This window comes from Sturnira hondurensis, unplaced genomic scaffold (assembly GCF_014824575.4).
Source record: "Sturnira hondurensis isolate 20B ecotype Veracruz unplaced genomic scaffold, ASM1482457v3 Scaffold0003801, whole genome shotgun sequence".
Lineage (NCBI taxonomy): Eukaryota > Metazoa > Chordata > Mammalia > Chiroptera > Phyllostomidae > Sturnira > Sturnira hondurensis.
The window spans coordinates 1,233,953-1,250,642 of record NW_028076432.1 but is presented as its reverse complement, the minus strand read 5'-3'; the positions used below and the strand labels follow the sequence as shown (position 1 = coordinate 1,250,642).

Below are 16,690 nucleotides of genomic sequence, written 5' to 3'. Positions count from 1 at the left end.
TGTGAGTATGCACAGGGAAAATACTAGGAAGTAGAAAGGAGAATTCAATTCTTGTATTAATTTAAACACAGGCTTCCTACAAATCCCAACTGAAAGCATCACTTATCTTACTTATACATGTTGGTAGACAGAGGTTGAACAAATCAAGATTGGAAAAGAATCTAATATTTTACATTTCAATGGAATATTATCTTTAGATGTATTCTCAAGCCTATGTTTGCAGCTAAGAAAAAACACAGGTTTAACTTAGAAACCACCATGTTTATGTGAACAAAATCTTGTGCTACAAAGCTACTATCTTGAAACTCAGTTACCATTATTTTTTTACCCAATAATCATAAAAAAACTAGTTCTCAAGTTCTACATACAGACAGCTTTATGTAAAATATATAAACATTTGTCCAAATTGGTACACAGATTGCATAAATATGGCAATTAAGATTGCATTTACAGATGTGCATGTACAATGTTATGCAGATTATCACAATATTACAATTTCAAATTACGCAAACTGGAATCAAATTAAAGCAATTAGTGAAAAAATACCCATGCAGAATTTAAATATCTCAGAACAAAATTTAATATGTCTCAGTAAAAGTTCACACATTTAAAATAGTTTTATTCATTTTATTTGTATATGTCAAAATACATTTTTATTTCCAAAATAGTGGGTTTTGCAACTAGTTTCATGCAGAAACAAGGTCTGCTCAATACTACCAATAAAATCAACATAGCACAGTAGCTGTTCAGTTTTAGATACAAAGAATAAATAACCTAAATACAAAACACTAAAATATTAGAAACACGTACTTAACCATTCTTCACAGGCATCCAAACTTCACAAATATAATCCTTAGCATGCCTAACTGTTGTGCAACCAGAACATGTTGCAGTCACTCAAACTGGTCAATTATCTGTATATTTTATGTCCATATAAGACCACTGAAATCCTCTATATTCAGACCCACCATTCATACAGTTCAAATATAACCAAAAATAAAATTCTCACAACTATCCTTGTACCTTTAAAAATCAAGAATCCTGAGCTTGGTAGTAAGAGCATAACCTTATATCTTCATAAAACCAATCAAGAGAGAGAGGACTTAAATCCTGCTTACCAAAACACCTTTTCCCAACCCCAAAGTAATCTAAAATAGGCAGTAGAACACAATGACCTTTTAAAATGAAGGGGTACAAATTCACATTTAATATAGTATACAATACAATCAATAATACAATCAGCTACTATAAGCTTTACAATGTACAATTTATTCAAATGGCCCAACTGTTCAGTGGTTAAAGAGACAGTTATGTGCCAGAAAGATGTAGTAATTTTTGCATGGTTTAATGAAAATATAAAAGCTATTTGTCCAAATAAAAGCCATCTCCACTATGTACTTGGTTTTACTTTTTTTTTAAAGGCCACTGAAATGTATAAAATGGTCTGAATATGACGGTGGTATCAAAGTCAATGCCTCTTCACGTGGCAATAACAGTGCATTTAACAGGAACTCACTGGTACGTCTGCAAATGACTTCCTAGCATCACTCTGGCTGGCACAACAGTTTTAGACAGCACTCAGATAAATATCAGTGTGTGAAATGTGAAGTAATTATCTTATACAACTTTAATTATGGTTGAATACTATCAAATAAAAACTGACAATAAAAGAAAAAGCACTTTACAGTAGGAAACTTTTGTAAAGACAGGGCTCCACATAATGTGTCACTTTTAAAGTCTTTATATCACATTGTTAGCAAATTTTGTTTTTAACACTATTATGGAGTAGCCTACTTTGCATTAATAGACATTTGAAATAACAAAATATTAAGCATGCCATGTGGTGGTCTAAAAATCAAAACAATACACTTATTTATATATACAGCATCACTCAGTACCTGCTAAAATGAATGTGAAGATTATAGAATCTAACATCTTGTACTATAATAGTAAAAAACAAACAAAAAACAAAGAAGTGACCAATGAAGGCAGAAAATAGGACTTAAAAGAATCTAATTTCAACAGACTTTAAAGCATTCATATAAGAAATAAATGCATATTGCACAAACAGTGAAAGCAAATGTTCCACCAAGCAATTCAGTTCCAGGTGGGGGACAACACCGCATTAGCCTAATACATGAAAACAACCTCAGAAGAGCAGTGTTCTTTTCTGTAAATGAAAAAGCTGTGAAAACATAGAAGAGTCTGCCACATGAAGAGTTAAAAGGAAAAACATACAAACCCAAACTTAGATGTAAAGCAAAAAAAAGAATTTAAATATCGAAAAACTGGAAACCGTGGCACATCAAAAAATGTTGAATAACTGTCTTCTGTGAGAGCTGAAAGTTTTTGTTGACACAAAAGTATTTATGTACAACTAAGGCTTACTGGTTAAATATCTGAGGCAAATCTGGCCTTGAACACTTTCCTTATACGTTGGAGCTGTAAACAAGTTTTCTCAGTCTTTAAAAAAAATCTTCTCAGCAGCTGCATTAACATGAAACAATGGTCTTGATACGAGGAGAAAAAACCCCAGAAAATTAAACAAAACAAAACTCCAAGATAAGAGGGCATTTGGCAGAATATCTGAAAATGACAGTCTCCAAGGACTCTTCCCAGGCTTCCAGTGACTGTCAATCATGGTCCACTGGCTTACTAGTAGGTGCAACTCCATTATTTGCTGCTTTTTAACAAATTTTATTTGGAAAGTTTGCTTATAACTCTGATCAAGGCCCCATTTTCATCCTTTAGCCTCTGGTTGTCTGCTTTAAGATCTGGCAACATCTATGAGGGGAAAAAATGAAAAGTTTGCTTCAATAAAAAGATAAAATATTACTCTTAATAAATGTTGTATTTTCATCACAAGACATATGAACAAGCTTTGTCAGTTATATATTTTTCTAGTGGCTAAAACGTATATCAGAAAGAAAAAAAGAAAAAACCAACCCCCAATTTGTGAAACTATAAATGATGGAATGAAAGGCTCATTCTCCCAAAGTTACCAACTGAAATGTACTAAATCACTTGAGGTTACGATGCACAAGCACACCGAATTAGAGCAGCCAGGAAAATGAAGCCTGTTTCTGTTAGGATAAAAAGGAGCTTCAAGGGAGCACCCTTTAAGAGTTCCTGCCAGTACCTAAAAAGCTTTTGTTTAATTTACTTCAGACTCAAACAATAATACTTACATATTTCACTAGAAACCAATATAGTTGGGAAAGTTTTGAGGGCATTAAACTTGTTTTAAACTATTAAAATTCTTTAAAGGATTAACCTATGGTACTAAGTTGAAGTAACTAATACAACGTCTGATTCAAAAAATAGGTGCTCATTAAGTGGTAACAAAGCAATTATTACTATTATGAGAACAGAATAAAATAATTTATAAGCCAATGTACTGAGCCTGTATTTATTAAAATCTCAAGCATGGAAAAAATAACCAGTTATTTTGAGCAAACAGAAAAACACACCCTCACATCCTCAAAACAAAAAAAAAATCAATTTTCTGTTTTACAAACTGAAGGGGGCGGGGGAGTGAAAATGTTCCATTATCTGAATTTTCTACTAAGAATCATTTAAATTACATGTGCTCTGCCAAATTTACTAGGAAATGAAACAGCTTGTATTTTGGACATTAAAGTATACTTTTCAAGATATCTAGCAAAATATAAGTAAAATCTAGTTGAAGAAAGTTTAACTTTATGTGGACCCAATCAATTCTTACTTCAAAATATATGGATAAAATATATAGTGATCTGAAGTTTATGTATTAAGATACCTCTGTAATAGAGAACTAAGTGAATAATTAAAGATGGCTTTGAAAGTGATGTGCTGAAAAACAGATAATGCATGCTTAATTTTCAGCTTCAACATTACTATGTGTAAAATACATGTTCCATTGTTCATGTTCCATTTTCTTTCTAATGAAGAATTTTAAATATAATAGCTATTTTTAAGCCCTAAATTATTTGTAGAGCCAAAATGTGCACAAGCTTAACCAAAGTGCAGACAATTCTTTTATTTAAATTACAAAGTAATTCGCTGTTTATTGTTGTTTATCAGTTTAATATACAATTAGTAACACTTTCTAACATTCTGAGAAGCCATGCATAATTAAAGTTATATGATAAGCTCCAGACAAAATGGCATTAATTTGTGAAAGTGAACTCAAGACACGCTTACTAATACAAAAACACCTGCCTGGCTCTACCCAGAAGAAATGATGAAACTAGACTTTATAGGTTCACAGACTGCAGCTTCCTACAGAACCCTGAGCGCTTGGCTATCACTCTTGTCAAGGCCCTATTCTCAGTCAGCAGCCGTTCATTTAACTCTCTCAGAGTTTGAATTTGCTTTATTTGATGCAGGTTCTGCAGGAATCAGAACATAAAGAAATAAAAAATAAAAAATAAGAAAATGGAAAAGAGTACAATATAAATTCACAGAGATTCACAGACAAGGAATATAAGAAAACACTTAATCCTTTAAAAAAAATTCCATGAGATGGACAAAGTTACACAATGTAGCCTAAAATTCCATATAAAACAAAATACATAAGCAAGCAAAATCCAATATATCTGTCTCCAAAGACATTCAATAATAATGTTCTACCAAGTAACCAACAATTTAATAATAAAACACTTAAGTCTTGAAATTCTAATTCTTGGGCACGATATCCTATGCATTAGTTCCTATTCATAATGTGACAGAGATATCTCATGCAAGACAATGTGATAGGAGTTAATGAATTAACTATGCTATTCTTCTTTTTCTGCAAAGAGTGTTCCAACAATCAAAACAGTTATTTCCACAGGTAATGCACAGCTTGATAAAATATAGCTTTATTTTCAAAGATGAACAGTTTTATACTGAAACCCCTCCACCATTTTCTCTCCAAGAAACAGAGCATGTGGATGTGAAGAATAAATAATAAATTCTGAACCGCAGAGTGACTATTATCTAATTTGTTCTATATCTGAACATCAAAAGTGCCATATAAATTAATAAAAAGATATGCATTTTAAATATTATATTCCCCTAGGCCACCTAAAACCTGGATTTAGGAAGAAAGAGAAGCACAGATATAGATAAATCATAAACCGCATACAGAGCTTTGAGAACAATTACTGTAAACACAGTATCTGTAACAGTACTGTAAAATTTGAGATCACATATAGCACTGTCTCTCATAAGTAGTGTGGTTTACTTACTTTGAGCTCTTCTTCCATTTCAGATATTCTTCTTTCTAGAGCTCTTCGCTCCTAGATCAATTTAAGGGACCAATATTAATTACATAATTATTATATTCTTACATCCTCTTCTAAATTGTGAAATTGTGAAATTCTTTAGAATAAAAAGTCACATCAGGAGCAGTGTAGAAAAATATGTGATGCCAGTGATGTGTAAAGAGCTTTCCAAAATTTGAGAGAAATAAATATAAAGGTCATTATTTCCATTACTTTCTATAAGCTCTTTCTTTAAAGCTTTGTCTTTCTGGTATGATGCTACACAACATATTCAAACTACTTTTTTTTTTTTTTAGCTCATGTTAAACTCAGGTAGAATAAACCAATAATGAAGACTGAGGACTGTATAGAAAAGAAAAAAACACCTCATACAAAGATGCAATTAATTCTACAGTGATAGAAGCAGAAAAGCAAGAAGCAAACGTGCCTAAAATATTTGTACTTTAAAACTGAATAGGATCGAAGAGAAGTTCATCTCTTCTGCCCAAATTATTTACTAGCCATTATTTACCCAACTGACTTCCTAGCTTTGTATTTAGGTTGATACTGTGTAGCATTAATGCAGTGAATATAATGGAGAAGCAACTGTAGCATTTATTTATTTTAAACTACCCTGTTTCAAAGAGTGACAGGCAAATGCAACATACATTATTGCAGTGTACTGTTTTTCTAGGGTGTTATGCAAAAAGCAAGCAGCAATAATTAATGTGCTATAAAACTTTGGTTAGGTCATACCGCCCAGAAGATACTGACTCTTGCCGGTCACCTTTCAGATACAAATCATTTAAATTTAGTTTAATCACACTGAAATTATTTCCAAGACATTCTTTGCCAGATTAATAATGTTCTTATTTAGTGAAGCAGTACATTTACTGTGTTAATGTTTTTAAGGTTATGTAATTTTAAAAAATAGATGGAATCCTAATAGTCTTATACATATCATGTTATTCTATTACCAGCATGTTTAAGCATTATTACATAGACAAAAACATTTCTTTAAACCGACCTTTCTCTTAGTTAACAATATACCATGACAAATTCATAAAAACCACTGCACTTCTCAAAATACTTAGATAGACAGTACCATATTTAATCCTCATAACTTTGTGAAGTATCAGAGATAGCATATTTCCTCCAACTGACAAATACATGCCCCGTCACCCTCAATTTTACTAGGTGCCTTCAAGGTTTTAAGTACTTAGTGGTAAAGACAAGAACACCATACCAAACTGCCTTGTTGCCAAATTGCCAACTGTAAAGTCACAGGCAATTTCTTATGTCTGACAAATAAACTTGTTAACATTAAGAAATATGGTTAATAGTAAGGCACATGTAAAGTGCTTAGGTTGGAACCTGCCTAACACATAAGAGTGCTGAATAAATGTTAGCAGTTATTATTGTTTTTTATAGTCAATTAATATTTGACAAAGGAAGCAAAAAATACAATGGGGTAAAGATAGTCTATTCTCTAAATGGTGTTGGGAATATTGGACAAATAGGTGCAAAAATGATACTAGATCACCTTCTTATACCACTCAGAAGAATAAATTCAAAATGGACTGAAGACTTAAATGTTAGACCCGAACTATAAACATCGTAGAAAAAAACACTGGCAGTAAAATATCAAATATTTCTCCCCCCCCCGAAACGTGACTTCTTCATTTCTGACCTTTTACAAAATATTTTTTATTGTAGTTAAAGTACAGTTGTCTCCAGCAGTTATTGTGAATACTATGATTACCAATATCTGTTAAACTGAGAGTGAATTAGCTACTTTGGAAATTCATCTGCATTTGACAGGGAGGAAAAGGTCATGTGAAAATGTCAGAGTATAAAACTGTTTTGTGTGCCTAAGCCTAGATAACACAAAGAATAGATATCAAAATATCAATTATTTCTCAGGACAAGATTGTGGGTAACTTACTTTTATCTTTTGCTAAAATTTTTGTGATAAGCATTACTGTTTTCCCAAGAAAAATTAGATTTAAAAAATGTGACTGCCTCAAAAATAATTTTTGTGAGTCCGATATTTTCTGTTATCTATTTTTTTCTAATCTCAACCATTAGTATGCATAACAGAGAAGTGAGTGGTTTTTATGACTTCTACAACTCAGACATAAAATTCAATTAATAGTTACTGTGAAAGAATAATATAAAATTTAATAAAGTAAGTGATTCTAAACTTTTAGCAATTATTAGTTATGACAACAGTTTTTAAAATGGCCTAGAACAATAATTTCTAAAAGTGCTTAAATCATAATAAAACAAGCAGTTATTTCAAGGTACAATTTAGTAAATGGCACAGACATTAACAGACTTTGCTTATATATTCTGTATTTTAGTATCATTTCTCTCTTCTTGCTTGCTCACTCAGAAGGGCAAACAGCTACTTTTTAAATGGAATGGAAGAAAGTGTTGTTATATCAACTGCTCCTGATTATTTTTATTCTTTGATCTAGATCACAGATACGTAGGATGTAATTTCTTCTCTGGCTGCAACCTTACAAGTCTAGCCATTTGCATTACAGGTACTACTAAAGCATTATTCTTTAACTTCCAATCATTTATACATTCTCAACTGCTCAGATTATACTTGTAGAGTTATTCTTTTGGTCCTGAGCAATAATAATGATAAATGGAGAGAAATACAAGTGAATATACCATAGCCATATGAAAAATTATATAAAGGCTTAAAACAGCAAAAGCATTTTCTCATAATCATTTTTGTTTAAAATATTTTACTTAAGTTAAATATTTAAACTCAAAATAAGTACTATTAAATTTAAAAAGAATTTGAAAATTTGATATTCCCCAAAGATTTACAAAATTTGTTTCGAGAATGGAAATAATTTTAATTTTGCAAAGAATTAAATTAAAAGTGTGCATGATTACAATGTTTCTAGTACATTACTACAGAAAATCAAAGCGATAAATGGCACCTCGAAAATACCAGATTCACTATCTGGTAATTAAGGCAAGATATTTTTTTAGAATCAAGGCAAGATATTTTTAATCTATTGAAAGAACAATATGGTTATGGTTCCATGTTTTTTGAATTAAAAAAAAGAAAAATCTAAAAAAATTAGAAAAAAAGAAAGAATAATATGGTAAATTAACTCTTATTTAACCAAGCAATGTCACACTTAGAAAGAACTCACAGAACTCCTACAAAGAAGGTAAGCTAGAAAACAGTCTAACTAAATTAATGAATATTAACTTAAGCTTGTTAAAACTACCATTCATGAAAGACTAAAGGGAGAAAACCTACCATTGCTTATACAAAACAATAAAGTATTCAGTAAAGTGGACACGTACCCTTTTTTCCATTTCCAATAGTGACCTATCAGCAAACCTTTCTTGTCTCTGCAAGTGAAGTAAGAAATACATGGAGAACATTATGCTAAGTGAAATAAACTACCCAGAGAAAGACAAATACCATATGATCTCACGCATGTGTGGAATCTAATGAACAAACTGAGCTAACAAGCAAATTAGAAACAGACTCACAGCAGGATGGCAGCTAAGCGAGGTAGGTGGAAGATAGGGGGTGGAGGGATTGAGCAAAGAGGAAAAGGGCTCATGGATGTGGGCCACAGTGTGGTGACTGTGGGGGGATATAAGGGGACCAAATGGTAATGGAAAAAATACAATAAAAAATTAAAACAAAAAAGACAAAATGTAAGGGATATAAATGTAATGAAAATGAAGGGACCGCCATTTAAATTGTTTATTTTTTATAAACCAAATGCAGAATTTCTATTATGAAAAGACTGTTTCAGCTAATTCTGATTTTTGACATTTTAAAATTTGTATTTTAATTGCTACAAATGTGAAAAACATGGCCTAATATACCATTTCAAGACGTGTAAATGAATCCTAAAAACCACTTAAAAGATGGAAGAATTCAAAAATTACATTCAAAAGCACCTGAAAATCAGAATGGAACAATGCCATTGAATAGAAGTTAAATTTACATAGAAAATTAGTATTTTATTGGGATTTTTTCATATAGAAACATTTTTTTTATTTTTTTGATTATATTGTATTGATTATCCTATTACAGTTGTCCTGATTTTCCCCTTTGCACCCCTCTACCCAGCACTCTCCATTGCCTCAGGCAATCCTCCTACCACTTAGCAATTTTATGATTCATTTGCCAATTTCTTAGGTAAAAAAACCAACCTTAATTAATATTTTTAGTAAATATTATATTTAAAGGTTATGTTAAAATTGCAATTAGTAAATCTGGTGAAGTGACACTGGACAAAGTTCATCAGCCACTTCCTGGCACGTCAGCTCCGTCCCTCCATGGAGATGTACATGGAGGAGGGTTGCTGGACTGAGGCAGGAGGTAAGGGTTCCAGAATTTACTGGCTAAACACTATCAAATACACCTCAACTCCAAGATTACTCCTTAGAAGAAGAATAGTTCCCTTGGAAAACTCCATGTAACTATCAACACTGCCACCTATATTCATAAATAGTTATGGAAATAATATTAAAAAAACAGGTGGAAGGATTCACAGTAGACTTAAACGCTCAGGGTAAGTACTCTAGAATTTAAATTCTTTCTTTCCCTTTCCCTTTGCTTTCCTTTCCTTTCCTTCCTCTCTCTCTCTCTCTCTCTCTCTCTCTACCTATCGAATGTCTGTCTGTCATCTAGCATCTATCTATCTTTATCCTCACCCAAGGATATCTATCTATCTATCTATCTATCTATCTATCTATCTATCTATCTATCTATCTATCATCCTCACCCAAGATATTTTTTCATTGCTTTTTAGAGAGAGGAAGGAGAGAGAAATATCAACTGGTTGCCTCTAGTACGTGCCCATACCTGGGACTGTGCATATGTCTAGACCAGGGACTGAACCCTCAACCTAGATAATATGCTGTGATAGAGAATGGAACCCGCAACCCTTTGGTTATGGGATGATGCTCCAAGCAGCTGAGCCACACAGGCCAGGGCTAGTCCTAAAATTTTAAAATAACATTTACATAGTTTTTCCAACGAGATATTAACTTTGAATATTTACTCAATTATCTTACACTTTGCATTATCCTCCACATCATTATTTCAATATACTAGGCATGATAAACGCCTATAAAGGCAGAAAGTGTCATATTTTTTAATACAATGACTTGTTCCTCTGGCCAGTCGACAGGATCAGAAATTGGTTTATGACCCAAATGCAGTTTGCTGTAAGTTATCCAGTGTCCCATGAAATGCTTAATAGGGCCATGAAAACTAACACTGCTCCATCCTGATAATAAAGGGCTAATTCCATCAGTTCCCCTCTCTTGTAGAGTTTGACTGAGACACGTAGTACAAATTAGATGACAACAGAGAAGAAGAAGAGCAGAGAAAAACAAAGAAAGCAGTAAGCAGTGGAAATGCAGATTAGCTGAGTCACTATGACAGGACACTACATTAGCCAGCAGCAAACATTTTTATTTGGAAAACATTATCAAAGTTCTAGAGCTAAAGATATTTTCAGAAAACTGGTTATGATATTTTTATATACGGAGGATAAGCTACTAATATGACCCGAAGAAGATGACATTTCAGTCTACCACTGAGCCTAAGTATAAGCCAGCAAGTTTTAACTTGTATAACAATCCAAGTTTTTGACATGTCACTATGAAACGTGTTCTTGTTCTGTTTTACTTCTTTTCTTTTCCCCCCATTTTTAAAATTAAATGTATTGGGGTGACATTGGTTAGTGACATTCTATGAGTTTCAAGTATACAATTCTACAATACAGCCTCTGCATGTTGCATTGTGTGTTCACCACCCAAAATCGTGTCTCCTTCTGCCACCCCATATTTGACCACTTTTACCTTCTTCCTCCTACCCCCACCCCTTTCCCCTCTGCTAAGCACCATACTGATCTGTGTCTCTGAGTTTGTTTGTTTGTTCTGTGTATCTTTTTAGTAAATCCTCACTAACTAGTGAAATCTGAAGAGCCCTCACAACCTCTTTAAGTTAGTTTGAGCCCTGGAATTTCAGCAGTTTCTTTTTTGGCATAGACAACTGCTTCACAACATAACAGTGGTTAACAACAATAAAAAGAGACCTTTCTATGTTGAAGACAAGTATGACTTCAACATAGAAAATTAATTTTAAAAAATTATGAAAAAGATGAGTGCAAAAAAATGGCCAAAGAAAGTACGCAGTATCTGCAGTATAATTTATAGAACTGGAGATGACATTTTTGAGCAGTGCTTTCAAACTGGATTCCAAGAGTTGTACTACAGAAATGTGTTTATGCTAAAAAGTGCCATGTTAAATTTAAACAAGTTTGTTTTCTTAACAATTACAGGACCCTTTAGAACTTTTACCATATAAATAGACCCTGTGAAATCTCTGAGATGTAGAATATATATTATTTCCCAAGTCTCTTGGATCATCGAGCTTTTTTTTTTGAAGTGGGGGCAGGAGGAGGAGGAGGAGGATAGAATGTGTCTATTACTGTCTCCTAGGAACTCGTGCTCCATGGAAAAGGTGCTTGGGAAACAACTCCTAGATCATGTACATCCTAGATCAAATGAACAAGGCTGTGAGTTCTGCTTGGCTATTCCAATTTCCTTGTCTAAAATAGTCTCATCTAGGCTACTGCACAGAAGGAAGACAAAATAAGTTACAATTAAAATTATGTTCCTCCAGCATTATTGTATTGAATTGCCTATTTTTTTTAAAATAAAAAATACTCAGAATGAATAAAAATTATCATAAAGAAATTCTGTAACTTTAAGGAGATTCCCTATAAATGCTTTTACTACCTTGCTACACTTGGTATGCTGGAAATAAGCACTTAAATCCTTCACGGATTAGAACATAGGTATTAAATGGCTTAAAATATTTAGACTTTCCATTATGAGGCTACACTTCTATATTCTTAATTCACTTTAGAGAAAAGTAGAAGAAATTATCAATAAACTACATCACGTGCTCTCTTTCTGGCTAATAAATAAGCTATTGTTAGTAACCAAACTTATGGTGAGAATACTAGAGGACATTTCAGTGCGACCTTTCAGATAGAACAAATCACAACCATCACCTTTAGAGTAACAAAGAAAGAAAGGTTCAAACCTGGGTAGCCTTTTCCAATTGCAATTTAAGATCTGTCAGTTCCATATTTGTATCATGTAGCTGTGCTTTCAGCTTTTCATTTTCAGCTAGAATTTGTTCATAAAGCTATAAAGATAAGGGAAGAACAAATTATTTTCTGCTCTCCAAATATTTTATTAAGATTTCCTATTAATACTTTGCAATATTAAAACTTGTGTAGAAAGATTAATGTTAACTAACATGAGTTATTAAAAGATATGTTAAAATATGTTTTAATGCTTTCTGGTTGCAATGCAGAAAATTTTCATTATACAGGTGGGTTTGTCCTGCATAGACTCTTAAAAATTAGTGCCGGTATTTAAAATTTAAGATGTTGCTGAAAAATATTACTGAAAAGTTTCCATTAAAAAATTCAGTTTTCTGTTAGAGAGGGACCACATATCTGCATAGTAATGATAGCTGGAGCTAAGGAGACCCTGTGATCTTTATTTGTGGTCTATAAGCTTTTCTATCATGCCCCTTAAATTCCTGACACTGAGAGAGAGAATATCAGTTGCATTTATCATTACACTTGTATTATTTTTACTAAAGTTAAAAGGCAAGTGAAATATTTCTTGAACCCTTTCATAACACCTGAATTTACTACTTCTTTTTCCCTCATCTCTACCACAACCATGATAAATGACTATAATTATCTCTTATCTAAACTATGCTAATGCTAGAATTATTTTCCTGACTTCCATCTCATCTGTTTTGTATAGAGCAGCAGGAGTTAACGTTTCAAAATGACAATCTCAATTTTCATATACCAACTATTCTATTAATACCTTCATCTCATACATTAAAAACTCGTGAATAGCTTCCCCATGTTCTCAGTTTATTTGTTTCCTAGTAACAAATAAAGAAGTGTGCATGCGTGCTTGTGTACATATGCATACAAACACACAGATGTGCACCCTGCCCCAATGTCTCTTTTCAGCTTTATCACAGTATCATAGTAACAGTCTGACACACTTAAATGTGAAATAAAGCCCTGGGTATTTTCCCCTTTCCTTTAAACAACAAACAAATGAACAGCTATTTATATTCCACTTACCATTAATTGCTCCAAATTAAAAATCAGAGTAAGATATCTTAAGATGCTGATTTCATTATGAGTTTCTAAGCATATCATAACACATATATCTCAACAAACAGATTATTTCAAATTAAACTTTACTAAATAACCCAAGTACCTTTTTAAAGTCAGTTGAGTCATCTTTTTCTAGCCTGCTACTGTAAGGTTTTCTTTCTTCTAAGTAACTGTACGATCCAGAGCGACCCAGCAAGGAATCGTACCGATCACTAGTTGATGTGGAACTGGTTTCATACCTTTGAAAGATGAATTTAAGTAAAAATCTTTATTACAGGCTTTCACAACTTACATTAACATGCATCCTAGTATATAGTAGGTAACATTCTCCCTTACCTATTATCTAATCAACTATTATAATAAATAAGTGGGAAGTTATTTTTAATGCTATTAATTTCCATTATTTGAGAAAAGGATTGACTATTTCTGTATCTAAAAATCAAAACTGGTTTGACATGATAAATGTTTTCAAAATTTTTAAATTGTAATTTTTTCCCACATTTTAACATCTCTGAAATCAAAACATGGCTTATATGATGGTGTATTATAGTTTCATTGGTAGCATTTTTTAAAACTTGTGTATAATTGTGCTTTAAGTTAGTAAAATTTTTAATTTGACCAATTAACTATAGTGTATCTGAAGTGATGGACAGATAATGAATGGCTTTGTCCTAAAGAAGAAGAACATACCTCATTTGTAAATGAGAATTCTCTTATTTGGTTCTGAGTTCAGGTTACATTTTCTAATAAATGCTACTGCCTCTACATTTCAACTCAACACAATCAACAGCACATAAATAGTTATTCCTGGTTTTACACGGCTTTGGATAACAATTATGGGTAAGAGAAATGGAATGGAGATTAGATTCAAGGACGTTCTCTAAAAAGATCAACAATGTTGAGCTAGATGACACTTAGTATTTTCATTGACCTTCTTTAATTTAAAGCAGATAAGAGAGAATAAGAGTCTGAACCCAATGAAATAAATTTCTGGTGGGTTACATCAACCTGTGATGTTAATAATGACATAGTCATTGCTGAAGTAACTTAGGAAGCTTAGGAAAACTTGAAAGTTGTACTGTTCTAAACATTTAAGAAAAATCATGATGTACTATGCCTACTGAACTAGAAGTAAAGCCAATGACAAAGAAAACCAGTAAAGTGTTACTAGGTCATATAAGTATCAATAGATTTTTATTACTCAAAATATTTCATCAACATACAAAGTCTACAAATATCTAGCCATATGGTTTTAGGAAGAATAAAAAGGAGAGAGTAGTGAAAAAGGTAAAACATACCTAGAAATGGAATCCGTCTAGAAAAAAAAAGAAAAACAAATGTGGGCATACTAAATTTTTATACTTCATTAAAGCAACTTATTGACTGAGTAAATTTAACACAACATTAATACCACTTTCACATTATTAAAGTAACATCTGTTACGTTTACTTATGTTTTAACTTTAACATGGATGTTCTTAGAAGTTATAGAAAACAGTCACTCTGTATTTTTATATGCACAATACCACATAATTACTTTTGGCAATTTTTGGTCATCTTTTTTGAATTCCTACAAATGCCATCATACATTATTTTTTTATTTAGAAAAAAATAGAGACTAAAACACATAATCCATTACTTATACCAACTTAGCAGGAGAAAAGTAACATGTTTATATTTAAAAACGTCAAGCTTACTATGTGCCAATTCAAAGCAACTAGTTTTCTTATTTTTCTATTTTTGAGGCAATAAGATGAGACAAATGAACACCTAAGGTATTTTATATATAAGAGTATACACATATTTTGCTTAAAATTTACTTTCTTGAAAACCCAGCTATCCAGCCTTCAAAGTTTAGAAATTAGGGGACGGAAAATTATGATTACTTTAAATTTTCCCAAGCTAGTGGTATGCTCTACTGAAGTTCCAATAACTCTTATCTAAGTCATGAAATAGTTAATAGGACACTCACTGAATCAATAATTTTCAGGAAGACAACCCTTCAGACATGGTGTGTTAAATTCCTGAATTTAGGTATTTTTAGTTTTCCACTGTATTTATCTTCACATACTCTGTAACACTACTGGGTTCCTTTGAGGCTGGTAATTCAGACTAAAAATGTCTTACTAAAATCTATTTAAATTTCTTATGCAAAACTAATTTTGCACTTGTGTTCTATTCTTGGATATAATGTTTTATTTTATTGATTTTTTCTTTAGTTTTATAGCAATTAACAATTTTGAAGTTAAAATTTAACTCTTTAAATATTCAAATTCATAAGAGGGTTGGTAGATCTTGAAAGTTTCCGCCACACACACACACACTGTAACAATGCATGGTGATGGATGTTAACTAGACTTATTGTGGTGATCACTTTTCAACATACACAAATATCAAATCACATTCTGTAAACCTGAAATTAAAAACATCATGTTAATTTTATCTCAATTTTAAAAAGTACAGAAACAAACAAAAGATATTCAAATTCAGGAAAATGTTCGTACATAAAACAAAATGTGTATACATTAAACAAAAACATCACATCCTACATCAGTCTATACTCTGGTTCACTGACTTAAACTTTATGAATAAAAACTCTACGCAGTCACCAAAATCACCCACATTTTATGTCTGTCTTTAAAAAATCATGGTGTTATCACTGTTTTTAAAAAAATATTTAAATTGTGGTAAAAAACATAAAATGTACTATCTAAATCACTTTTTAAGAGTTTATGTCAGTAGTGTTAACTTAACTATATTCCCAACGTGTACAACAGATCTCTGCAACTTTTTCTTCTAGCAAAACTGAAATTCTACACCCACTGAACAACTCAATATACCCACCTATCCCAGTCCCCAGAAACCACCACTTTACTTTGTTTCTATGAATCCGAATACTTTAGATACTTTATATAAGGGGTCTCAAACAGTATGCCTTTTTGTGACTGGTTTATTTCACTTAGCATAATGTCTTTGCTCCTTGTGTTTCAAAATTCTTTTCCAAAATAAAAATATCCTTTAAATTTTTTATTACAGTACCATACACATACAAAAGCACTGCGATATAAAAAGTTTCTCTATAATTCCCCATTCCTCAAATCCTCTAGAGTTAACCTTTTTTTATACACATATATCCAGGTGAACACAAAATATCTATCTATGCAAATACATTTTATTTCATCTATTACCTACCAATAGATATTTAAAGATATTTTCAGTGTTTTGCTTTATGAGTCTTGTT

General features: G+C 32.0%; 1 protein-coding gene across 7 annotated transcripts in view; it reads right to left on the bottom strand.

Moving 5' to 3' along the window:
• Positions 1-615: 615 nt before the first annotated feature.
• PPP1R12A (protein phosphatase 1 regulatory subunit 12A) overlaps positions 616-16,690 on the bottom strand; it is a 141,498-nt gene continuing 125,423 nt past the window's right edge. For 5 of the 7 annotated variants that reach the window (XM_037042813.1, XM_037042812.1, XM_037042816.1 and 2 more), the window contains 6 exons: positions 14,749-14,765; positions 13,554-13,689; positions 12,340-12,444; positions 8,562-8,609; positions 5,211-5,261; positions 616-2,784 (listed from right to left, as the gene is read on the bottom strand). In XM_037042813.1, coding sequence (XP_036898708.1) covers positions 2,698-2,784; positions 5,211-5,261; positions 8,562-8,609; positions 12,340-12,444; positions 13,554-13,689; positions 14,749-14,765 — 444 coding nt within the window. In that variant the 3' untranslated portion in view covers positions 616-2,697. Of the gene's footprint in view, positions 2,785-4,050; positions 4,371-5,210; positions 5,262-5,981; positions 6,013-8,561; positions 8,610-12,339; positions 12,445-13,553; positions 13,690-14,748; positions 14,766-16,690 lie in introns of those variants that run through there. The other 2 variants (XM_037042814.1, XM_037042818.1) reach the window with 2 other exon arrangements.